Raw genomic sequence first — 24,468 nt, forward strand, 5'->3', positions numbered from 1 at the left:
GTCCAGTTCCTGTTGCAAGGCGCTGTCGCAAGCTAAGCGGGCTGGGAACTTTTTCCAGACTTTGTAACCCGCCTAAATCAATTGCAAGACAGGCGTCACCTGCATGCTTGCCATGCCGAGTGCCTTCAAAAAACTTGTGCAGGCAACCTTGCATGGGGTCAGGTCTATCACAGGTGTCCTGGCAGTCCTGGGGTAGACCCAGGCTGGAAAGATGCATCGCCATTCGGTCTTGAGTCCCCCCAAAGTGGTATGAGACAGGCCCGAGACCTAACGACACCCTTAGGACATCTACGGGATCCTGCGGCCAGTGCTCGAAGCAAGCTTGGTTTGGGCTAAGATCTCCACCTGATTCAGGGGACCAAAATATTTACCAACAACCACCATTTAGCTGACTTGAGAATCCCCTTGCTCGCTGCCGAGCAGGGCATTACTTCCAACCGGTGCCTGAAGACAGGAAGGGGGTAATCTGTCATGAGATTCTCCCCCGGCTCATTTTTGCACCGGGCACCGGAGGCAGCCAAAGCCGGAAGCTAGCGAAGGGGAATTTGTTATTAAAGGAATCCCCTGGCATGTTTCTGAGCAGGGCATCGAAGGCTATACCAATGCCAACAGCCAGGAAAAGGCATGTGCAGTTGAAACAGGTCCCTGGCTCAATTTTGGGCAGAGCATCTGATGCAGCATGCCTGAAGCTAGTCAGACGAATTAATCTGACATGTGACAATTTCGTCAATAAAGAGTCCTCTGGCATCATTCCAGATGTTTCCGAGGCAGGCATCAGAGGCAGCTGCTGAATGGCGCTAGGAAAGGGAAATGCATCATCTGGAGAGCAGCATCTCCAGGACTTCAGCGTCCACTAATCCCACGTCATCGTCCAGATCATCCACGCTGGGGAACAGGTCCAAGTGGTGCTGCGCGCCGTTGCCTGCATTTACCCCCAAAAATCACTGCTCATTGGACCCTCAGAACCCTCAGAAAGGGGAAGTACAGTGCTCAGCTGCTGCAAAATGCAGATGTGAATTCTATATTCTGTCAGTCAACGCACAGGGACTATAAGCTGCCCTGAGGCTGCAACAATAGAGATGAGAGCCACCAAAAGAGCATACACCGTGGCTGAATGTTCCCTGAGCCCCAGTAAGCCCATGTAAATGGCTGCTATGAATCTACTGAGCCGATTGTACCCAGGCCATTTCTAACAACAGGAGACTCTCCTTCTGCCCAGGATACTTCACAACTTGCATCCAACTACAGTGCATGCTCATCTTGAGTGTAATTTGCTTACTTCACACAAGATGGGTGCTGCTTTTTTTTACTGCTTTATGAGACTCCTTGCAAAGCAGGGAGTTGTGAGCGGCCCCCACCTGCGTGCTGCATCCAGTTGTGGGTGTGCTCATCCATCTTGGCATCGATCATGGTGCGCTGGTTGGAGTATGAGAGCAGATCCTGCCCCCTGTAGCTTCCCTCCCCGCCCACCATCATCTGCGCACACGTAATTCCCTCAGCAACCCTCCATGACCTAACCAAACCTATATAATTCCCCTCGTCCAGATTTACCGCCCCAATGCAGCAGCAGCAATACCATCATGCCTCTGCCATGATCGGCCCATCTTAAACATCCGAATTCCTCCTTGAAATGCCTACAGATGTTTGTCCAGCGGGAAGGGCAGCAAGCCAAATTCAGCAGCGGCATGAGTTGACGAAGGCTCACAGAATACAGAGACTGCATCGGTGAGGTGCGAAATGTATATGGAGACATGCAGGGGTAATAATAACGAAACCATAAACCCTAAAGCAATCCACCAACAACCCTGAAAATCCCACAAATCCTAAAATCCCAAGGGTGAGGGAGACGGGGGTCACCGGGGGGGACTGGTGCTGTCCTGTCGGGGGGTGCACGTGGCTCAGAGACATGGCCGGCATTGACAGGGGGGCAGAGATTTGCTGCCCCCCGTCAAACACCTGCAGACAACATATAGCACATCCTGATCAGCTTCTTAAGACTCTTAAGGGTCTGCATCTCATGGCCCACCCAGGTCTTGAACGGTCACCATCCAAGCAGCTTCACTCGGGTGCTGAGAAGACAAATAATGGCTGTTAGAAAGCGCCAGGAAGGTGGACACCATGGATCAGGAGAATGACCAGGTTGATACAGGGGTTTTGAATGGCCACTCCAACTCCACAACAGTAGGCTGTATTCAGCTTGCTTCACGCTTCTGTAGTAGGTTGATGATTGTTGGTGAAAAGTAGAAAGAATAATGGATCACCTGAGGCATCATGGCCGGCTGCGTGCCAACGGGCATGGCGCCCGGGTAGGAGTGGGCGAGGTGCGCCGCGGAGCCGGCCGGGATCGGCATCGGCGTGCTGTTTGCACTGCCATAATGCTGCGCCTGCTGCATGTGCGCATCCACGGACGGCCCAGCCGCCGCCAGGTATTGGAACGCAGCTTGCTGCATGCCCCAGCAACCACGCAGCTTTCAGAATGAGTTCGATGATGAAGCAGAGCCTCCATGGAATTTTGCCAAATGTCTCTGGTGCTTTTTCAGCGGTGTGTGGATGGATTGCTGCGGTGCGTGGCAAAGAGAAGACCGACAGACAAGCAATCAGACGAGCTCCAGAGCAGCAGCGTCCTGTGCTCCCTTCAAAGCGTCTACATGACAAGCGTGTGGGCACTTGGTACGTGATGCATGCAGAGCGCTCACCATATTCCTGAATCCTTAACCCTAAAAATCAGACCCTACAAAACCCCTAGAAGTATATTATCGGGTTGCTCACCCCGCGGTGCACGGAGCCGTCTCCCGCCAGCGCATCGGCGCCGGCCACGGCGCCGGAGTCATGCCGGTGCAAATGCTGCGCGGATGCATGGCTGGGCAGGCCATAACCGGCGCTGGCCGCTCCCACGGGGGACCCCTGCTGCAACACATCACTGTCACATCTCTGATATTAGAGACGAAGGCCACTTTGCCATATTAGGCCATATTCTGAACCCTGCCCAGTCAGATTGCCTGCAGGCACGTATGTATGTATGCATCTCGCAAGGGCTTATAGCCTGCCCAGGAATTCTGTCATGTCCGAGCTAAAGAATGACCACCACTCCGTAACAGTCCTCGCTGATCTCTCATACCTGTGAGTTTCTACTCGTTTTGAGGCCACATGTACTGCCTTTGTTTCAACGCCTGATTTTGACACTCTGCACACTGTCCCCACACAACAGCATGCTTGTGGCTTTTTCTACCCTCTGTTTCGCCTCTTCCATACAGGGATTCCTAAGGCATTGTGTGATTCTTCTGCAGCACTGATTTATACCTGCTGCAGGGAGCCGTTGGAGTGGTAGCGCTGCAGCTGCTCGGCAGCTGCCGCTGCCACATACGGGTCCACGCTGGCGCTGCTGTCCACGCGCTGCAGCATGCGCTGCGCCACATCAGCCGCCACGTCAGCACATCATAACTTTATCTTTTTCAGCTCCCTCTGGTCCTCTGGCTTAGGACTCCATATACGTAGAGAGTTCACGCTCCAGAACAAAGAAAGAGGCCCAAATCTGTGTTATAAATGCCCTCCTTTTGGAGCATCCACTGTCCACATAATAAATAGCAATTGGTACTGGGCTGGCACACGTGAACCACTTGCAGTCACAATACACAAGCAGCAGCTGCCCTCCAAATGTTCCCATCTCCTCTGCAGCAAGGAATGGGTCACAGGATATTCAAAGACAGCAGGGAAGGAAGGAAGGAATTGTTTTGTACTACATTGCGTCATGGGCAAGCAGCTTCCTGGTCGGTGGAGTGGGTTAATTTTTGGGTGCGTGGCCTTTGCAGCGCACATCTCTGAGTCAACAGTGAGGCGCAAAAATCCCATAACCCCATTGGTGGAGTGGTCGAGTTGTGGATGCGTGGGATGCAAAAGCTCCAAAAGAAGTCCTTTCGAACAGTGTGAGATGAGCAGCTAGTTATCTGGCCGGTGGAATGGGTGCCTTGTCGGGGCGTGGCATTTGCAGCTCACTCGAAGTCACCAATGGGGCGTAAATAGCCCCAGAAATAGTCGCTTCACAAGTGAGATGGACGATTAGTCACCTGGTCGGTGGAGTGGGTGAGGGCGAGGGCTTGGGTGGAGGGGAGCGTCTTGTGGGGCTGGCGGTTGTCGGGCTGGACAGCGATCCCCGGGATGAGCTGCGCCAGAGCCGTCCACCGCGTGTCCGGGCCCGGCAGAGGCTGCAGACCTGCACAGACGTTCAGCTTTTCCTTTTTACTCTACACTCCAACACAGGGCTCCCTCTTGTAGACTTCCAGCTTGCACACAGCTGCATAGAGGTGTGCTTGAATTTTACAAAGAAATTAACCCTCCAACAGCCAAGGCCGAATCTGAACAGTTGATATGCTTGGTAGCTATCAGAGAAGGGGAGTGGAGGTTTTACTGGATAGAAGAGAAGTGAAGGGTCCATCCAAGAATACAAATCACAACGCTGCTTTGTAAACGTGCACTGTTTTTGTGCAAAAGGGTTGTAAGATCTAGGGAGACCGGCCCAATGTGATGCAAGCTTAAGGTGTATCCACTAGGCGGGGCGCGCACCGTTGGCGGCCGGGGAGGAGCCGTCGGCGCTTTTGACGGAGCCGGTGGCGTTGATCTGGTCTATCGCGCGGCTTAGCTTCAGCAGCTGCCGCCGCGGCCAGCGCTGTATGCCGTGCCGCCTGCAAGCCCTCTGCGCACAGCAACGACAAAATACCTTAAGATCTTGTGTCTCCCTTCTTGAGCCCGAACCTCTCTCATATCTACAAGTCACATCTACCGCCCGACAGACCTTCTGAAGGCACACCAGCAAAAAGGTTCAAAGAATCGATCCTGTGTCTCTATAACGAGACTGTGAGTGTCTCCCCACCCTTGATCAATTGCACAGGAAGCACACCTCTGAACAGGCAGCAGCAAATAAGTTGCAATGAGGAGACTGGGCCCCTTCTAAGTAGCCTGTATCCATCTCCCACCCATTTGACTAGACAGCCACCCGCGCCGCAATATACTGGTGTGCTGTTGGATCGACCACAATGAAACTGCTGCGCTGGCATTGCCCGGTGAATAATTCGAATCACAAGCGGAAAAGCTGTAGACATTGTTTCAGTTCTGCTGCGCGGCAGGAGACAGTGCAGCCATCTTGGCACAGGGCGCCTGGGTAAGGGGTGGACCAGTCATTGCTCAGGGGTGAACCTTGAGGGTGGTGGGGCAGATGCCGAGGCGGTTGGCTGCCTCCTTGAGGCCCACGCCAAACTGGCTCTGCAGATCCTCCAGCCGCAGCCGCTTGCCCGGCTTGCCAGGATTGCCCGCCCCCTTGCCCTTCCTCCGTGCTGCATTGCAACAACCACCGCAATCAAGTCAGAGACATATGAAGCCTGCAACATACTGCTAGATTTTGTCTGATTCTGTGCGCTCGGCAGCACCGGGGAATGTTTTTAGTTGCCCAATAACGACACCAAATGTCGCTGCAGCAGAGAAGCAATGCAAAGTGGTAGTGCCAGGAATTTTCAGAAGACAACAAAGCCGCATTTTTGGTCAGGATTTCCCCTCCACAGCTGGGGCTCTGTACCAATGAACAGGAATAATCAGCGCCTTAACAAGGTTCAGCACTGCTGTAATCTACATGAAGGCATCGGGGTCCCACCTCGCTCCTCCTCTGTCTCATCTTCCAGGTCGTCGTCTTCGTCCATGTCAACTTCCTCCTCCGACAGGGAACCCCCCCGCGCAGACATCTGCTCCGCGCCGGCACCGGCCGTCGGCGCCGCCGCGGCAGCCGCCAGCGCCTCTTTTGGTGCCGAGTCCCGCAGCGACTGCTGCCTCAGCGCCGCTCGCAGATCCGCCGCCAGGCTGGCGTTGCGCGTGCGCGTCCCCAAACTCCTGCGGCCAAACAAATAAGCCCCTTAAAAATCCATGTGCTCCTTATAGGGGCTCGATAATATGTGAAGCTAGCCCCTAAGCCCCACTACTATCTTCCGCAGTTGGATTGCTATGACGTGGAGATGAGTGGCCAACAGTGCTACAGAAGTGGTGTGCGATTGGTGAGGCAGCTTGTATGAGCTGCCTCACCAGCAGGTGCTAGGTACACAATCACCTCCGATTAGCGCAGCTCCTTCACACACAATGAGAAGACGCATAGGCGCATAAGATGCTGAAGGCTTCTGTGCTGCAGGACTTCACAGGAGTCTTGCGCAGTAATCTCTGCCTCGCATGCAGGTCCGCTCCGTCACTGGGCTCCCAGGAAGGGGAACCAACCGCGCCAGCAAAGACAACAAGTAAGCACGACGCAAGGATTGACTATGTGCATGTGTTACGGTCAAGCCTGTAGTGCGCACTTTTTTCGCTCGGCCTCCAAGGAGGCCGCGTCGGCCAGATCCACACTGATGGAAGCTGTGCTGGCGCGGCCGGTCAGGCCGCTGGTCCCCTCGTTCTCTGCGTCGCCCGTCGCCGCCGCCTTGTCCGCCTCGGAGGAGTTGCTCCGCTGCAACATGCACACTCTCAACCTCAGGCAATCAACACTCTCTTGGTGTTAGATGTCAATAGGAAAACAAGGAATGTGATGCAGCAAACCCCATCTCTCCTGCAGCTCATTGATTGCAAGCACCAAGGGACAGAGAGCACCCAGTTGCACCTGTTGACACACAGACAATTGGATGGTAGCCTCAATTTGCACATTCCTTGCAGGGCGGTGGCTCTCAGAACCGTGCTGACAACTTTGGAGACACCAGCAACAATGATAACACGGCTGATGGTAGCTGCGCACAGGACTCACGGTGGAGCTTGAGGGCACGAGGCCGCCCTTCACCATCTGCTTGATGGCGTCCGATGACTCCGCCATCTCCTTGCCTCGCAGGCCCTCGCACGTGAACAGGTTGCAGTCCTGCGATTGCAGGGGTCACCCTTCAAACAATGCAAATGATAGCACAGCACATCTCTGCAGCATCAAACATGAATGCACCGTGGTCATGGAGCCGCTGACCCTTTGGCTTAGGCTCGATAATGTCCCAGAATGGGGAACTGGTCCCAAGCAGGGAATACAATGTTGCTCACAAGCCGGGCGTTGTCCGCCTTGGCGCTTCAGGAGTGGAGAGTCCATTGCAATAAGGGTAGCAAAGTTCAAATGAATGCCTCCGTTCATTATGGATGCCCATTCCAGCTAACTGTACATGCTTCCAAGCCAACCCCCACAATCCACAGCAAAGTGATCGCAATGCAGGCACCCTCATACTCCCTGTCACCGCACCTCGAGGGAGCGGGCCAGGTTGGACACTATCTCGGCGAAGGACATGTCTTGCCGCGTCTGCACAACCTCAACAACGCCCAAGGAGCTCTTGCGGTCGGCGGATGTGAAGAGAGGCAGCACGACGGTGGAGTGCACCCGGCACTGCTGCGCCTCGCTGGCGCGCAGATACACCTCCTTGCTGTACTTCTGCACGTTGCGCGACATCTCCGGCTGCGCATGCATGCGGCTCGTCACCAGAAACCAGGATGGAGTCACCAGTATGAAAGGATGGGTTGAGATGAGATGCGCGCACCTCCTGAGTGGTGAAGACTCGCCCCGGAGCTCCGAGCATGTCGGGCTTGGTGGCATCTGTGCCGAAGCAGTAGCGGCAGGAAATGCAGCGGAACAGCGCCAGCAGATCCCCCACGCCCGCCACGCAGAAGGGTAACCCCTGCCAGTAAAACACGCCAGTTGATGCTGCCCTCTTTCAGATTGAAAACGTGTCAGGAGGGCTCCCTGGCACTCTTCATGCTCTCGGGACGCAAAGATGACGCAGAAAGACGCCATCTTTGAGCTACTGGAGGTGTTTGGGAATCAGGTGGTGACTTGAGACGAGGAGATTGGAATTTTGCAGAGGACAACTTTAGGTTGGAGAGTGACTTCCAAATCCAATTGGGTCCTCACCTTTGTCCGGAGGACCACATCGCCATCTTCAGAGACTTCGGGAAGCCAGACCTGCCGTCGACAAGGAGGTTGTAAGAGATGAAATTTGAAGGACTGCCCTGAAGTGACAGTCAAGACAGGCAATGGGCTCATCTTCTGCCAAGAGCGTCGCCTGGATGATTTATAGATTGATGTTTGAGCTCTAGGACCTCACTGAGACGACACTGCATAGCAGAACTTTGTGTTTTTACTAAGTGAATAATCCAGCTTGGCAGCCTAGGGCTTGACTTCCGACAGGGAAGGTGAGCTAACAACAGCGTCACTGTCGCTGCCTCACAAGATAGCTAAGCTTCAGAGGATTGCAGAGCCAGCTGACAGTCCAGCACGGCAGTGCAAGCCTCCGAATCCCGCCGTAGGCAATCACCTGACAGAGAGATCCAGTGTTGGAGTCCGCCTCCAGCAGCTGATCCTGGAAATTGAGTACTGCTCTTGCAATGCGGGATGCCATCGCTCCCCTCTGCTCTACGCTGTGCGGCAAATCATAAACTTCCGTGTTCACCATCGCCCGCCGTCCGTTCTGAACTCGCAGCCAGGTTTTCAAGGGAGCCCGCTGATTCGCTCAGCTTACCACAACGCGCTGTATGCCATAATTGCCTACACGTCTTCTCAGTATTCCGCGAAAAGCGAGGTCGGTCAAAGGAAGCGGTATCACATGACAAGTTTCATGGGGTCCACATGACCACCTCTACTGCAAGGGTTTCCTGACCTGATTCTTCGATCCCCCGGAAAGGGACCTACTGTGAATAGAAGATCTCGATGCATCATATGAGCATCTTTCGTCAACACAGATTGAACCAGGTTGCATCGTGTTCGTGGCCGTAAAGTCCCAGGCTGTCTGGTGGGCTACTGCAGCATATGCCAAAGTGTCCATGCCATGTGTGTGTCTACCTTGACCATTGACTACCTGCACCCCGGGTGCAGTCACTGACCACGCGGTGTGTACATGTCCAATAGCCTGCCAGGTGTGAATCACATCACATGCTATTTTTGCAAGATCAGCTCGGCATGCTTGCTGCATGAAGTTCCTGCTTCACAGGCCTGCCTAGCTGCACAATGGCCACCACATACCAACAGCGCGCGCTTTGCTCATGTATTGCCATGCCTGCTATCATGCGCAATTACTACTTGCGCACTGTAGTACAATGCAGTGCACCCACAAGCAATCATTGATCTGACAGCGCTGGGCTGGGCTGTCAAGCTGGCACTGCTCTGTATACAGTCCTCGCACCAAGCCTGGACCTTAGAGAAACCACTTAAGCACTGATCGGCGCCATCATGCGTATATGAATCAAGCACCTCCTGAAGAGCCCTGAAGCGTCCTATGGTATATGCCTCAAGCCATCGCTAGCGCAAAGGTATTGAAGGTCGCTGCGTCGTGTGTCACTGCATAACCGTGGCCGTGCAGGAAGTCTGAGGTGGCCGCCAGGTCACCCTTGCTCAGATGCTGGTTCTCAAATCCGATCAGCACCGGGCGGAAGCTGGCGCGGTGCAGCGGAAGCTGCCGCAGAACCTGCCCCCACAACAGCGCCACAGAATTTTCCAACAAGATTTTCACTCGCTGCATGTGGCAGGGTCCTTGTCAATCGTTCCCGCAACAAGCATATTTGGTGAGAGACAGAGCCCCTCACACAGCAAATCATACGCCTAGCGCGCAAGTGACTGACTGTAAGATCATGTGAACTTTGGGCATCAGATCTGGTGGTGTATAAAGAGAGAGGGTGGACCCTCACACATCAGAGCATGCGCCAATGCGTAGGACAGAGACCTTCAAAGCGTCAAGCAATGCATTCCAAGAGAGTGTTGGTGAACTATTGCAGGCACGGGCAGATCAATAGGCAAGCAATTTCTATTAAAAATAAGGCCAGTGCTCACCTGCCAGTCAAAGCCCTCTGTGTCGATCAGGACCACCAGCACGTCGCTGATGTCATGCTGATGCAGCATCTGGCGCACAGTCAGCGATTGTACCTCAACGCTCTTCACCTGCGCAGCCGGCAAACTATGACTCATGCCAGCTGAACTTTTCGCCATGCTGACGTCCAATCAGCACTCCCTTGATCTGTCTCTTGTGTGCAAACACTTTCCACTGCACCACGGTTCTGCAGCTTCTGGGCTGCTGAAATGTCTGACGGGCTCTGGCTCTCCGCTGTTGTTTCATCATGATGAACATGCTAGAACAAGACCAACTAAGCGCCAATGGTTGAATAAGCAAGAGTGAGATTGCTGGCTCTCCTGTGCAAGGAAGGGTGCCGTTACAGCATGCACCCGTTCCCCTCTTCATCCTGAGAGCAAGCTCAAGAAACAAGAAAAACCCGCCATTCCCAATTAAGCTTAATTGTTGACTCCACTGGCCCCGGCTGGCGGGGGGCGGTATGAGTGCCGAGCACCGTGCCCATGATTGATTGGGTCTCGCTTGGATCTGGCGAGTCCATCAAGGATTAGGATTTCAGCAGCTTTAAGCTGCAGCTGCCTGCAGACGCACCTCGCCTTCGGCGGGAAAAGCATGTGATGATGATGATGATTGTGTGAGGCTTTGTGCACCCTGAAGACATACCTGGGCGTTTGGGAGGAGTTTGGTGATGTGGTCGTGGCTGAAGGAGCAGATCTGGTCCGCCCAGAAGGGCAGCTGCGTCCCATTCGCAGGTTTGGTTGGCGCTGACTGCTCGCTTTGCACGCAGAACATGGTTGCTGTTGACTTTGAATCATGCCCGCTCTCATCTGGATCACCTGCGATCGCCAATCTACCACTTCTGTAATCAATTTATTATTGAATTATAAATCGGTTAATTTTGACACGCTATTCTTGCCAAAAAGCAAGGTGCGTAGCTACAGGTAAAGGCTGCCGCAACTCCTACCCCTCTATGGGCAAGCAAGACCCGCTTGACCGAGGGCATGGTGCTCAGTATTTACACCGCCCCCGCCGGCTGCCGGGGGCGCTGTACGGTGTATTGTACATGTACCCCCTTTATACGCAGAAAAGTGAAAGGCATAAAAGTCAAAGGTACCTTCTGCCATGCTGCTGATGGCTGCATTGATGAAGGTGGCGTTTGTCATGTTGCCCAGGTTCTGCTTGAGCTGATGGAAGAGCACAGGAATTGGCTCGACAAAAATCTTCCTGTGACGCTCGTACTTCCCCAGATGGACCAAGAAGGGATCGTTCGGGTTGTCCATTGTGTTGGCCCCAATCTACAAGTCACAAATTGTATCTAATATTGAAGAGATCTCAGCACGAAGTTTGTTGCACAGCAGCGTCACGAGAAACAGGGGTCCAATAACCTTATTCCATACTTTTCTGCAGTCTTGAGTCTTCGGCTGAATTTTATTCGTGAAAAGAACGTCTTAGGAGCTTTTGGAGTATCGAGGAAGTGCAATCGTACCTGAAGGTATGAGCCGGTTGGAAACAGGGCGGGTATATGTGCGAAAACCTGCTGCACGTCTACAGGCGTGAAAAGAACCTGCTCGACCAAATCTCTGAAAACTGATCTGTTCGAGAGGGCATGCTGCTGCTGCTGATGGTGCTGCATGACCAAAGTGCTCCCGATCGCTGGCAGCAGAAGGAGTTCATGCAACAACGCAAGAAATACTGCAAAACGGAGCACTCCCATCTTCATCAGTCCGAAAGTGTAGCACTTCAGACGGCTGACGAACGAGCGCCCTTTCACCCCCGTGAAGCTATTGCTTTATGATGATGAACCCTTCAATGTACGTTCTGTATCTGTATGAGTGCATTGACGATGTGAAACAATATGCGAGTATTGATCCAACTGTTAATATTGAATTTGAGAGAATGATCTGCCAAATCATTGGAGTGACCGTCACGTGACGACAAAATTGGATAGGAATCGTTAGTCATTGATTGGTCACTTTATAAGAGATAGATGGGAAGATATGTGCAGGGTGGCGAGTTATAATCGCATGAGGAGAAGAGAGCGGACCGTGAGGCTGTAGCCATATCTCCTCCTCGAAAATTGAGATTGTGCTCAGACCCGCCTATGGAAGTATTCAATAAGCAAGTTGCCTCTTTCACTCTTTTCTACTGGGGTCTCATCCAGGATTGTGACAACAAGTCAACAAGTCAATGACTTGAAGGCGTGCATGGGCACAGAATCTCTTGAACTGACATGGTTCAGAAGTTCTGAAACGGCAGACAGCGCATATGAGGATTACTGATCAGGATATCATCCCGTAGAATAAACCGCCGATTGGCCACTCAGTGAGGTCTACTGTAATCAAAGCATGCAATCAACCCAGCACAAAGCTGTTCAAATGGTCATCCACCATGTCTAGGACTTCTTCTATGCCCAGAATGCCGCCCTTCTGGGCAACAACAAACTTGTCTGGGTTTTTGGCTGCGAGCTCCCTGAGAGAGTCCGATGTGAAGCCCGGCACAAATACCTTGCTCAGCAGATTGGCCAGCCCTGCAAAGGGAACAGACATCTGTGTCAGAATATCATGCCGTGCAATGTTTAGTACTGCCAGTGGAGTTGACAAAGGCCTGAGTGTATTTAGCAAGGGATTATACCAGAAATGCCCAATAGCAGTAAAAGCCCTCGATGCTGCAGCTGCTTAACATGCCAGGGTCTGCCTGTCTCTTGATGCCCTTGCAACTCTCCCTAACTCGACTGAGACATTCACTCTGAGACCTGCTAGACCGTGCCTCTGTTCATTTGCAGGTCACCAGGCAACGCAACGTGAGGAGCTTTCTGCCTCACTACACAGAAGGCAGTGCATTACCTGAGCATCTCTGCCACGGCAAGCATGCCCCATGCAGCTGCCCAGGGCAAGAAAGCCCCCCCTCACAACAAAAACACCCTTCAACTGTTTTGCTCAATTTTCTTTGTTTTATCTCTATTTTCCCACACAGCATGTGGGGCTCCCAGCAGCAGCGCAGCACGCACCAATGTCATTGTCGTCATCGCAGAGCAGGAAGGATGAGCTGGGCGCGGCGTCGAATTTGTCCATCAGGTATTTGGCGGCGTTCTCTTTGCCGCTGGTGGCAGGGAAGACGTCCGCGTGGCCCAGGTTGAACGCCCAGATCAGCCCCTCGGGAATTCCCTTCATCGCTGCCTTGACATCCTCGTCCGTCTTGCTGCCGTACGCCTTGAGCCTGGCAACACATGCAGCGGTTGTTCAGACATCGTGATCAGATCGGTTCATTTATTAAGCTGGGTGCATGCCGCACTCCATTTTGCTTCAATGTCGGGCAGCTTGACAGAGTAATCTAGATCACGCAGCAAGCTGGCAAGATTGGGGCCCACTAATAGGGCAATGCCGTCAGCGGCCTTGGCTGGCAGAATTCCCTGCATGCCATGTAGCCATGGAGTCTTTCACACCAGAGCCGGCTACCCCTCACACCCAGCACTGCACAGCGCTTGCAGTAGCTGCAAAGCTTTCCAGGCTTGGACCCAAACATTGCACTGAAGACAGCATATAGAGGGGGGTCTCAAGTTTCATTATATCCCCCATTTTTAGGGGTAGTACCCTCAGACCCGCACCTGAAGCTGGTGGTGTAGCTGTACACATCGGGCGTCCACCCTTGGGCGACGAGCTGGCGGTAGAAGTCCCACAGGGTACCCTTGCGATCCTCCGGCTTCATTTCCTCCTGCAGGTTTGACCCAGCTGCACAGGGGGCAATACACAATAACACCCTCAGGCGGTGGATACATATGAAGGTTCCTTGAGGAGCCATTTTGATCACTACAGTGCCGCCGCAATCGCTCAAAAAATAGGCATACTGGCTGCATGTAGCCCACAGGGCGCCCAAAAGGTAGAATTGCAGGATTGCAATTCTGGCTCACTTCAAGTAGAGATCTGCAAAGCTCAGTGTGGTGAGCGGTATCTCATAGTGTCGAGTTCACACCGGTGCTCTGGAGCAGCACTGACTGCGAGTTGTGTTCTCTAAATTAATTCCCCTTAGGGCAGCGGCAATAAAGGGGCGCGCACCGGCAGGGTTGTGGAACTTGCGCCACTTTGTGTCCTCCATGAGAGGCATGGCGGTCGGCAGCGTCTGGTCCGGATAAAAGATTCGGCCGCCGTTCTCTGCCACGTACGCGTCCGCGCTCGGCAGAAAGGGCAGCCGCTGCAGCAGCGTCGCCGTGCGCGCCCCAGTTATCAGCACCTGCATCGGACAAACTCGGATTTGATCTTTTGTGTCAAACTCAAATTTAAATTCAAGCATGGGATTGGTGGATGACGGCGGCATGCATGGTTTTGGCTGACATTAAGGGTGCCCAATGTGGGTAAGGGCATATGCCTGGCAGAGTTTTGCATGGAATTGTTGGGATTATGCACCCTGCATGATGCATGGCCATGGCACAATTTCATGACTCCCTGCATGACAAGGCATGGTACGAATGTGCATGCAAGCTGCTGCATGCACCAGCAGAGAGACTACCCCAGCCCAGATGCAGGGGTGCCTTTAGCCGAGGGCGGAGCCGAGCAAAGCCCGCAAAATTTCCCCTGTTTCCCTTATTCTGAATGTTGATTTGAGGAAGGTTGAGAGGGAGGTTGGGTGGGATGTAGGCTCACCAGCATGGCCCCTTCGTGCCTCAGCTGCGCCAGCTTGGACAGTGTCCTAATGGAGATCATGCCCTGCCGCACAGCAGAACCACAAGTGAACACTGTACCGAAAACATCGGCCAGCCTTCATCCTCAGAGGCCCCTCGGCTGCATTTGATCACGCTGATAATGTTGCTTGCAAGCTCGGCAGCAAACAAAGGCTCCTCGTCATGCCTACAAGGCCTGTTTATCACTTGCAAAAAGAAAGGCAGGAGGACAATCAAAGGCAGCTCACCGCGGTTCCGGTGGTGGAGGGTGGCAGTTTGAGGACTTTGTGGCGCCGCCCGGTCTCTCTCTCCACCCACAGGAAGCAGTTGGGCAGCACCTGCAACATGCAAAATATGTAAGGTCTTGAAAGGACACTGTCATGGATGTTTGATAGTATGGAAAGCGGGAGATGTTGTGGATGCAGTGATGTGGCCAAGCGAGTGCATGCAGGAGAGTTAATTTTTGGCTGGGGCTTCCAGATGGACCCTGTACAGACCTCAACGCATGCAAACAGGGATGCAGAAGCAAGCCTGGGGCCCAGCAGAATCTGAGTACAGCAAAACATGAACTAGAATTGTTGATCAGCATGATTCGTGGCGCATCAGTGATGCGAAGTAAGAGAGTGGGGCTCACCGAGGGCTGAGTCACTTCTCCCCAGCTGGTCAGCTTGTCTGGGAAATGGACAAGGGTGCCTGCGACAAAAGGCGGGCCCTCAGCATGAACACATCATAATACATCCCTTATTTTTTGCAAGCATGTCAGAAGCTTTGTTACCAATGCATGCCAAAGAGACTGCGAGATTCAGAGCTCTTCGAACGTCCTGAGGGCAGTCTTTACCATCGATATCCGCGAAGCAGATGTGCTTGAGAGGCTTCTTGGGCCTGTCTGTGTTGGGCATCGAATGTGTCTCTGGATCACCCTAACCAACAGAGGGGTGCGATCTCAGTACACCTGCACGCAAGAACATGCCAGAGTCCAGCTTAAATTGATGACACTGCAGTATCTTGTGATGCTGGGGGCATCGGGGTGCTTTCGACACGCTTGCTGTGCCAAAACTAACACCTAGCTCAGTGTTAGGGCTAAAGCAGGAATGCCAAGAATGTATCTTCGTCGCGCGGACACGTGACCTTTCACAGCAAGAGTCCGCACTGACCTTCGAAGGCCGATTGCCACCTTCCTACAACCGCTCTTCAGAAGGAAGAACCCATGTTCGCGGCGTTTTGGGATGGGTCTGCGTGGAGCACGCGAGCTCTCAATGTAACTGTACGCAATATCCAACTTTCCTACTTTACTTACTTTCCCTTCCAAAATCGCTTACAGATCAGCATATGTAAATAGAGCTGTATCGGCGCTGGGAGGGCGCTTTCTTCGTCCGCCTGACACCGTGGCGCACGTGAACCGTTGCTGACGTTGCAGGATGCGCCAGGATGGCACCTGCCTTGCCTGAGCAGCTTCCCTCAGCGTGCTTCGTTGAAACCTCCAGATCAACTTGGTGATGATGACAGAATTGTTTTCCATGTGCAAACCGGTGTCGGTCAGTTGGTCACAGCTGCAATGCCGGGTGGGGTAGCCGCTGACTCATGAGCCCTGAGGGGCCTTATGCCTGCCGCCTTTCAAATCCAAATGGTGGCGGCCCAATGGCAGCTGCTGCTGCACTGCAGCACTGATCATGCATGGCACCCCAGAAGATTACACACAGCAGGCAGCTGACTTCTAGAAGGCATCGGGTCTTCAAAGAAAGTGCCACTCAGCGAGTGCCAAAACCATTCGCATTCAAGCTAATTCCTTACAAGCACATCTCAAGAGGAGCAATCCAGATAGAGCAACAAACATTGCAGAGCCATGCAGAAAATCCAGCTCAAAAACAATCAAGTCGAAGGTGATATATCACCTATTAGCTAATATGAGGCCACAATCCTGCACTCGTCCTGATCTTGAAGGAACAGGCAGTGCTGGACACTGGCAAACGCCGCAGTTTAGCCAAACATTGTCTTTTAAATGGCAAATCAAGTTACTCACCTCTATGAAACCCAAAAGAGCAAGTACGGTGACATGCATGCGCCCATTTGGATGCAATGCGTGCTGAACAGGCTGCACAGGTTGATCACTCCACACAGCAGCTGATAGCACTCGGACGACTTCCTTGGGTAGAGTCACTGACTTGGTCATAATTCTGCGTACTTGAGGTTTCAAAGTGAGACTTCTTCATATTGAGAGTCTCTGTCACACATTATCGCAATTCTGCTCGTGAAAGCAGTACTGCTCATGAAAGCCGGACCGCCAACTTCTGTCAGGTAGCTGAATCTTCTTTGAATGTAAAGATTAGATAGACTCTCACCAGAAGCTCAGACAAGCTGGTGTCTATCCTGGCTATCTCTAAGCTTCACCATAGGGGACCAAAGAATAGCTCACATGAGGGTGACTCTTGGCTGTTGAGCTCCCTTGACAACATCTAGTCAGCAGAAAAACTCTCTCTCCTTGGCAATGAAATCATGATAAAGCAATATTGGCTGCCCTTGATCAAGCATAATTGTTTGGGATCAATAGTATAAATATCTGCTCATAAAGACCATTTCCATGTTTAGGGGGGGAAGAAAAGGGCAAGATGCTCTGCATTGCATACCCTAATCCTTTTCTAATCAGACCGCGCTAATTATGGGGCGACCAGATCAAGCCTTTTTTTAAAAGAGAGCCTGTAAAGATTATTTGTCTGCTGACCTCTGCTTTCCACCCTGTGCAATTCTCAGCGTTGGTCACTACGGTGCATGTGCTCCAGTAGAGCGCTGGTCCGGAATGAGAACACCGGTGACCCCGGCGCATCATGATATATGCCATATGTGGATGAAGATTGATTCACTCCAAGTCATGCATGTCCATGTTCAAGAGTCATGAGGCATGCATGCATGCATGCATGTGGCAGCCCAGGGGATCACCCAGCTATCAGCAGGCATGACAGATTTGCAGATCAGCGTTGATGTCAGGCCAGTTTTCTAGAAAGCATTCAGATCTGAGAGACTTCTCATTGCAATTTCTGAACTGCCCTGAAAAGATTACAAGCTTTGAAAGAACTCATATTTGAAAAGAGATCATACAGTCCCAGAGATCCCAGGGATCTCATCATCATGCTTGATTCAAATCCATTGCTCTGCTGCACTTGGAGAGGTGGTATTTACTTGGAAGACACTCTTCAAAGTACCTTAAACTTGAAAATATGTGGGACCCCAAATTTAGGTCACTGGATGTTGACAGGGATCCGAGTCGGAAGAATCAAACATTCTCATATCATCGCTCGTTGACCACTGATCTGAAAAGCAGACCGCAACTTCCGATCAATACCAGTTCACAAGTATTGAATGCCTCGTGTACCCCAAATATAACATTCCAAGTGCCATACAACATCCAGGAGCTCTGACTAGCTGTCATCAAACAGCTCACTTCAATCTCACAAATCAATCTTCTCAATCTCACTCTCAATCACAATCTCAATCTCAAAATATATCAATCCTCTGTACGTCAATACTCTCCCAATAAATTTGCAGTACTCACTTCAAACAGCTGACAAGCATGAAGCACAATCTGAGATCAGTCTTCTGCCGTCAAAAGCGCGGCTATCTCACCAGGGAGTCTCTTATTCTTGCTGCAACTTCAAACCCAGTGGACACTTTTTTTCGACGCCAAAGCAGTCATCTCAAACATGCAGTGCTCTGCACGAACCCAGTGCTTGCAAAAGTGGGAAATGCACCAAATTATTCAGCAGAATAAACCAACAGCTTCTTCCCAAAAAATCATGCATAGTAATAGACCGAATGTCACTCCAGCCAAAGATCCATCTTGGGTTGCATGCAGCCCAGTACAGGCTCTGCTGGCCAAATGCCCTCAAAACAATTGTACCGCTGTATTGTCATTGACAGTATCGTGTGACTGTTAAGTTGTCTGCAGCACTCATCAACTGTGGAGAGCGTCTCTAGAGGAGTCAATTGCTCTGCCGCTCACTTGCCAAAGCCAAACCCGCCAAAGCCGGAGTCACCAGAAGAGCTTGAAGAGCTTGAGCCTCCAGATGAGTAGCCACTGCCAGATGAGCTGCTTCCTCCGGAGGAAGATCCGTAGGAAGAAGAAGCAGGCGTGGGGGAAGGCGTAGAGTAGCTTGAGCTTGAGCTTCCCCCAGTTGAGCTTGATCAGTAACTGTTAGAAGAGCCGCCCGTAGATGATCCGTAGGAGGATGCAGGGGTTGGCGAGGGAGTTGAAGAAGACGATGAGCTGCCGGATGAGTAAGAGTTGCCTGCAGACAGCGCAAGTCTCCGTAAGGGGCATGCCAGTTTGACCAGTCTGACCCAAGAATGAGCAGCACGTTGCAAGCTTGCCATGAACTCAAATATTTTTTATTTTTATTATTACAACATGCTATTCCTGCCAAAAGGAAGGTGCGTCTGCAGACAAGCTGCACTCCAAGGCTGCCACAATCCTACTCCGTATTGGACTCGGATCCAAGCAAGACCCTATCAACCGTGGGCACGGTGCTCGTTATATATGCCGGCCAGTCGGGGCCCAATCCCCTGCTTCACACATGCCGGGCAAAAACAGGTACCAATGCAAACACATGCCGGGCAAACAGATGCATGGCACCTGATGGGGAGGGAGAGTAGCTGTTTGGAGATTGGGAGTAGCTGCCAGACGATGCAGGGCTTCTAGAAGAAGAGACTGCACAGAGCAAAACACTTAGTCTGAGTAGAAGCTGACCCAGCACTTGATTCATGATGGGGATGCCAGTGAAGAATGGCAAACACAAGGGAAAGCTGATGGGCATTAGTGCATTTATCAAAGAGGAGCTGGGGGTTGTTATTTACCTGGAGAGGGGGTGGGGCTGGGGGTGGATGATGGGCTGGGGGAATATGTAGGGCTGGGGGAGTTGGAAGGGCTTGGAGAACCAGATGTGCTGCTGGCAGCAAAGGAGTTGATGGGAGAGCCTGCAGCATGCAGAGGATGCTTTTAAATATGTTATCAAGAACATGCATGTGACAGGATCTGAGTGGCGTTCCACTGGCAAGTGGGCAGTACAGAAACCTCATGAATGTCCCTTGCAGGGCATGCAATGATCTCTGCGCAAGCTTGTCTTGTGCAGAAACAGCCTGCATTCCACCTGCAAGCAAGGAAACCAGAAAGGAAAGGCTTACCTGAGCTGCCGGGGCTTGGGCTGCCCGATCTGCTCGGAGACGGGCTGTCCAAAGAACCGGGGCTGGGGATGCCCGAGCTGCCCGGTGATGGGCTGCCTGAGCTGCCCGGAGAAGGACTGCCCGACTTGCCCGGTGATGGGCTGCCCGAGCTGCCCGGAGATGGACTGCCCGAGCTGCCCGGAGAGGGGCTCACACTGGGGCTGGCCTGGGTGGGAGCCGTGGCTGCGAGGGAGTTTGTGGGAGCTGAAGCCTCGCTCTTGGCAGGGGCATTTGCAGATGTAGTGGGGCCATTGGCGGCGGCGGTTGGGGGCGTAACTGTTGAGCCTGCCGGTGTCTGGGCTGCGAAGCCGGCGGCTGGAGCCTTGGCCTCCGATCCTGCGCAGCCATCAAAGCTATTCAGCACGGAAAACAATGTTGGGGCTCGCTTAAATCCGGATTTGGAGCAAGCTGACAAAGCATGCAGATCTTATTGGGACCTATAAAGTTCAAAGTCTGCAGGCTGTGTGTCAAGCTCAAAAAGTGCATCTGCAATCGTATGCTGAAGTAGCCATGTCGCTCGCATGCTCCAATCATGTTCTGATCTCAACACTTCGGCAGCTGGAAATGCATGGTGGTAATAAATGCGGCCCTAAGAAATGCAAGACTTCTGGAATGCTAAAACAAGTGATTCAGGCCTCACCAGATGGAGTGGAAGCCGTGCTCGTGGTGGGGCCATTCGCCGCTGCACTGCTGGTTGGGCCATTAGCTGCTGCGCTGCTGGCAGGGCCATTTGCTGCCAGGCCGCTGGCGGGTCCGTTGGCAGAGGGGGATCCAACAGGGGATCCCACAGCTACGGGTGCGGCGCCGGGGGCCGCGGCGATTACGGCACCGGGGGACGCCGCCGGGGGTTCCGCAATTTGCGTGCTCGCCGTTGGATTGGCAGCAGCAAAAGTGGTCGCCAGCTGTTGGTTGGAAGGATTGTTGTTAGCGGTCTGCGCAAGACAACACACGCATCTTCAGACTATTCGTTTTGCTTTTGTCGTTTCCAAGATACTGAGCGCCACATAGGACTCTGGAAATCCATGCAATGGCTTAATGAAGCTTCATAGCTTCCCTTGGTAAATTCCTCAGCCTTCATATCTCACTTCCCCGGAACTCCCGTTCTTGCAGCGATACATAGGAATGTGCTGTGACGGGATTGAGCAAACGTAGTCAACCAACCCGCCAGGAGGCAAATTTGCACCTGTGCTGCGTTGTCGCCAGCCTTGGCATTGAAGATTGAGTGAAAGGTATTGATTTTGCCTCCGGCGATGAGTGCATTCGGGTCGCTGTTAAAGACGCCGGAGTTGATCTTGCCCGCTGCCTGGTTGTTGTTGAACACTGTGCTAACATCATCAAAGGGCACCTGCAGCCAACAATTTCAACTTTTTTCAAGCCTTGTTTGGCAACACATATTTGATTAGCATTACACGATTTTCCTGCCAGAGGCAAGGTGCGTCTGCAGCCAAGCTGCAGGTAAAAGGTGCCATGTATTCTGCCTCTTAAGCTAAATGGACTCGTCACATCCAAGCAAGACCCAATCAACCGTGGGCATGGGGCTCAGTATAAGCAGCCAACATGGCACAAGCTAATAAGTTTGCAAGGTGCTGGCTTTATAGCTGGCCAAAGTATGTTTCTTGTCACTTCATTCACACGGGCAGCGGAAACCAAGCTTTAGAGATAGTGGTCTTGCGAGAGTTCAGAAACAGCAACAAGATGCACGGCAAGCATGCAAAGAATTTCATGGCAAGTGGGGCTCTCGCCTGGTTGACAGGCTCCACGGCAGTGGTCATGTAGTCACTGTTGTAAGGGTAGCATACACCCTGGCGGCAGCTGCCCACCAGGTTCCCATCCTCATCGGTGAAATCACCCTCATAGTCGGCTGCAAGGCACACGAGTCATTCAGCGCTGCAGGTATCGCAACAGACAAACAAAGACAGGGAGGACACTTTTACTATCAAGAGAATGTGACAGCACTATGGATGTGCTTGGCAAATAAGGGATTGTCTGCACTGTGGTGGTTGCTGACATTCTGCTAGACGGAGTCCTGTGCGGTGTTATAGAAAAGCAAGGCAGTCCAGGAAGGGAGTACTAAAAGGTGATAGCCTGCCTGAGGCACGTGCAATGTGCATTCTTGCAGAGCACAAATCCCCACTAATACCAGTGAGACAGACATGCCAGCAAGGGTGCGAATGACATACAAATGCCCTGGCTCCCAGGAAGGGAGGCTCGAGATAAAACACTATAATCAGGCCCCGGGTGGCTGGGCGCAGTACAAACACCGAGCACCATCCCCGCGGTTGATTGGGTCTCGCTTGGATCTGGCGAGCCCAACAAGGGGTGAATTGTGGCAGCCTTCAACTGCAGCTTTTCTGCAGGACGCACCTTGCCTCTTGGCAGGAAATGCGTGTAATAATTATCATAGTAATACTTCAGGGAGGGGTACTCACTCGAGTCATCAAGGTAATCGCCCAAGTCATTGTTCTGCTTCAGCTTGCGGCCAATGATGAAAGAGAGGCTCAGCCTGGGGCGACGGAAGCGGCGAAAGCGGCGGCGTGGCCTGCATTATGAATTCAAATTCAAACTTCAAAATTCAAAGCGGTTCGGAGGCAGGTCAGTCACAGGGGACGCATGTTTTCATACTACCCCGGTGCATGCAGCTTGCCTGATCTATGCGTGGCAAGAAGCACTACATTCACCGGACAGGTGGTAAATGTTTTCCAAATGATTAATGGCTGTTGCCATGCAGTGTATACACAAGTCCTGCAGCAAGGATGCTATGCTTGACACATCAGGATATTAGCCATACAGTACGAGGCTTGCTCAATTGCATGCAAATAACTACCACCTTCAGCTGGACATATGAGGTTGAAGGGCTGCGGACAAATGGTAATTACTTGAGGAACCGAGGAACTGAGGAAAGCGTCTCACCTCGACGCGACGATGACAACAGGGCCGATCTGCAGGGCTGCAACGCCTGGAGTCACGATAATTCTTGGGGTGACAACGAAGACGGGAGGGGCGACGAACACTCTGGGCGGAAGGCCCACGAAAAACCTTGGCACTTGCACGTTGAGGTTGGCATTGACCCGGGGCCCACCGATGCCGACGTTGACTGCAGCAGCACACAAGGGACACATTAGGCCTAGCCAGGAGAACCCTAAAAAATCTCCCTTGCGCACAAAAACGTTGGTGGCCGGCAGGATGGAGGGCACGCGCTGCGATCAAGGAGTTGTGATCACTGTTGCATGTCACCCCGGCGGCCAGGAAAATTTTACGACACCGGAATAAACTCGCTCACATACGCTTATTTAAAGCAATGTTGTCCCGCAATACACAGCATTGCATCAATAGTGCGCTTTTGTGTAGAAACGGGCTTGGTGAAAGCCCAACTCACTCTGAGCTTCGACGTGACAGGCAAGACCCAGGAGCAGCAGGAGGATGCCTTTCAGCATCATTAAGACCTTGAGTCTCCTGCACATCCACTCAAAAGATCTCGCACACCTAGCAGGAAAGAAGGGGGCTTCCGATCGGCGACGAGAGCTGATTGGCGCATCCGATGCAGGGTTTAGGGCTCAACTCTCCGCCGTCGCCGTTATCGTTGACACCAGAAAGAGGGACGGAGTAGTCGACACATGAGCCAAAAAAATTGCACAATACATAACATCCAGGACAGGACTAGAACATTCAGTGATCCAACGAAACCTTACAAGGCACGCGCTTATACGTCGACTGGCCATCCTTGCAGCGATCACATATGGAGCGTAACAGAGCTCTTACCTGGCGGAGGCTGCTTGCTGGAGTTTCGGGGGGTGCACGATCCTCAGGCGTGGGCAAGTTGCTTTGAGAAGGAGCCGGTTTTTGCTGACCGCTATCTGCTCGCTATCCACAGTTAGATATATATTTACCTCGTCACATGACGAATGACAAACCAAAGCGATACAGTCATTACAAGGAAGCTGCCTGGGAATTTGTCGAGGCGATGACCTGACATTTCGTAAATGTGGCTCTCATTGACTGCGAGGTTTTTTCTGCAGAGGACACTTAAGTACCAGCTTGATCTAGATGAGATCTCTGTGGAGCAGCCATCAGCCTGGTGAGCGCCAATGACGTTTCCTTCAAGGAGTTCACAACGAAAGAGAGGACTCCCTCTTCGGAAGAGGGAGAGAGAATAAGATCAGCCAGAGCTGAAGGGAGTGCCACCAGTGGTGATCTCCATGATGACAGGCACGATACATATATGCAAGTCTAAGCCTGCAAGTGCGCTTTTACGCCACATATGGACGTCCCGAACAACACTCCTGCCCCTTGCCTGCAGCTGCATGCATGCAGCGGTGCGCACAGTCTGTGCGGCACATATACGCAATCAAGTTAGAGGAGAATAAGGAATTGATGACTGTTCTGTGAATTGCCGGTTGCAAATAGTCACCAGTGGCCCCGGCTGGCGGGGGCGGCCGCGGTATAAGTACTGAGCACCGTGCCCACGGTTGATTGGGTCCTGCTTGGATCTGGCGAGTCCATCAAGGGGTAGGATTTTGGCAGCCTTTACTGCAGCTTGTCTGCAGACGCACCTTGCTTCTGGCAGGAAAAGCGTGTAACAAGAATAATTATAGTCACCAGTACATCACCATGATGACTCATCATCAGTGCATCATGCTGTCTGCGCCATGACTTCCTGTGCAACCTGACCCTGCCTTCTGGCCAGGCACAATCCGATCTGAATCAGCACCTTCAGTTATGCGTTAGGGCCACATGTATCTGGCAGGGCCAATCCCTCCTGATCAGGGGCATTAAATA

At 52.5% G+C, this 24,468-nt stretch overlaps 4 protein-coding genes across 4 annotated transcripts; all 4 read right to left on the reverse strand.

Moving 5' to 3' along the window:
• Positions 1-576: 576 nt before the first annotated feature.
• Positions 577-8,565, reverse strand: COCSUDRAFT_66702 (hypothetical protein). The gene is made up of 16 exons (XM_005646316.1): positions 8,304-8,565; positions 7,901-7,951; positions 7,530-7,667; positions 7,238-7,447; positions 6,767-6,874; positions 6,330-6,475; positions 5,642-5,874; positions 5,191-5,327; positions 4,561-4,690; positions 4,065-4,210; positions 3,301-3,405; positions 2,770-2,904; positions 2,262-2,444; positions 1,858-1,956; positions 1,359-1,476; positions 577-922 (listed from the first exon to the last, which is right to left on the reverse strand). The coding sequence occupies exons 1-16, from the start codon at positions 8,439-8,441 to the stop codon at positions 816-818; spliced, it is 2,184 nt and encodes a 727-aa protein (XP_005646373.1). The 5' UTR covers positions 8,442-8,565; the 3' UTR covers positions 577-815.
• Positions 8,566-9,272: 707 nt separating this feature from the next.
• On the reverse strand, positions 9,273-11,107 carry COCSUDRAFT_56281 (hypothetical protein; the record flags this gene model as incomplete). The annotated part of the gene is made up of 4 exons (XM_005646317.1): positions 9,273-9,449; positions 9,812-9,919; positions 10,491-10,663; positions 10,942-11,107. The coding sequence occupies 4 exons, from the start codon at positions 11,105-11,107 to the stop codon at positions 9,273-9,275; spliced, it is 624 nt and encodes a 207-aa protein (XP_005646374.1).
• Positions 11,108-12,178: 1,071 nt separating this feature from the next.
• Positions 12,179-14,060, reverse strand: COCSUDRAFT_17230 (hypothetical protein; the record flags this gene model as incomplete). Its single annotated transcript, XM_005646318.1, has 4 exons — positions 12,179-12,354; positions 12,835-13,043; positions 13,426-13,555; positions 13,880-14,060. 4 exons carry the CDS (start codon positions 14,058-14,060, stop codon positions 12,179-12,181), a joined length of 696 nt encoding a protein of 231 aa, XP_005646375.1.
• Positions 14,061-18,667: 4,607 nt separating this feature from the next.
• Positions 18,668-23,227, reverse strand: COCSUDRAFT_56283 (hypothetical protein; the record flags this gene model as incomplete). Its single annotated transcript, XM_005646319.1, has 10 exons — positions 18,668-18,761; positions 19,327-19,446; positions 19,654-19,817; positions 19,847-20,028; positions 20,333-20,624; positions 20,876-21,037; positions 21,444-21,553; positions 22,122-22,231; positions 22,603-22,786; positions 23,176-23,227. The coding sequence occupies 10 exons, from the start codon at positions 23,225-23,227 to the stop codon at positions 18,668-18,670; spliced, it is 1,470 nt and encodes a 489-aa protein (XP_005646376.1).
• Positions 23,228-24,468: the final 1,241 nt, after the last annotated feature.

The sequence above is a fragment of the Coccomyxa subellipsoidea genome, assembly GCF_000258705.1.
Source record: "Coccomyxa subellipsoidea C-169, whole genome shotgun sequence".
Classification (NCBI taxonomy): Eukaryota; Viridiplantae; Chlorophyta; class Trebouxiophyceae; family Coccomyxaceae; genus Coccomyxa; species Coccomyxa subellipsoidea.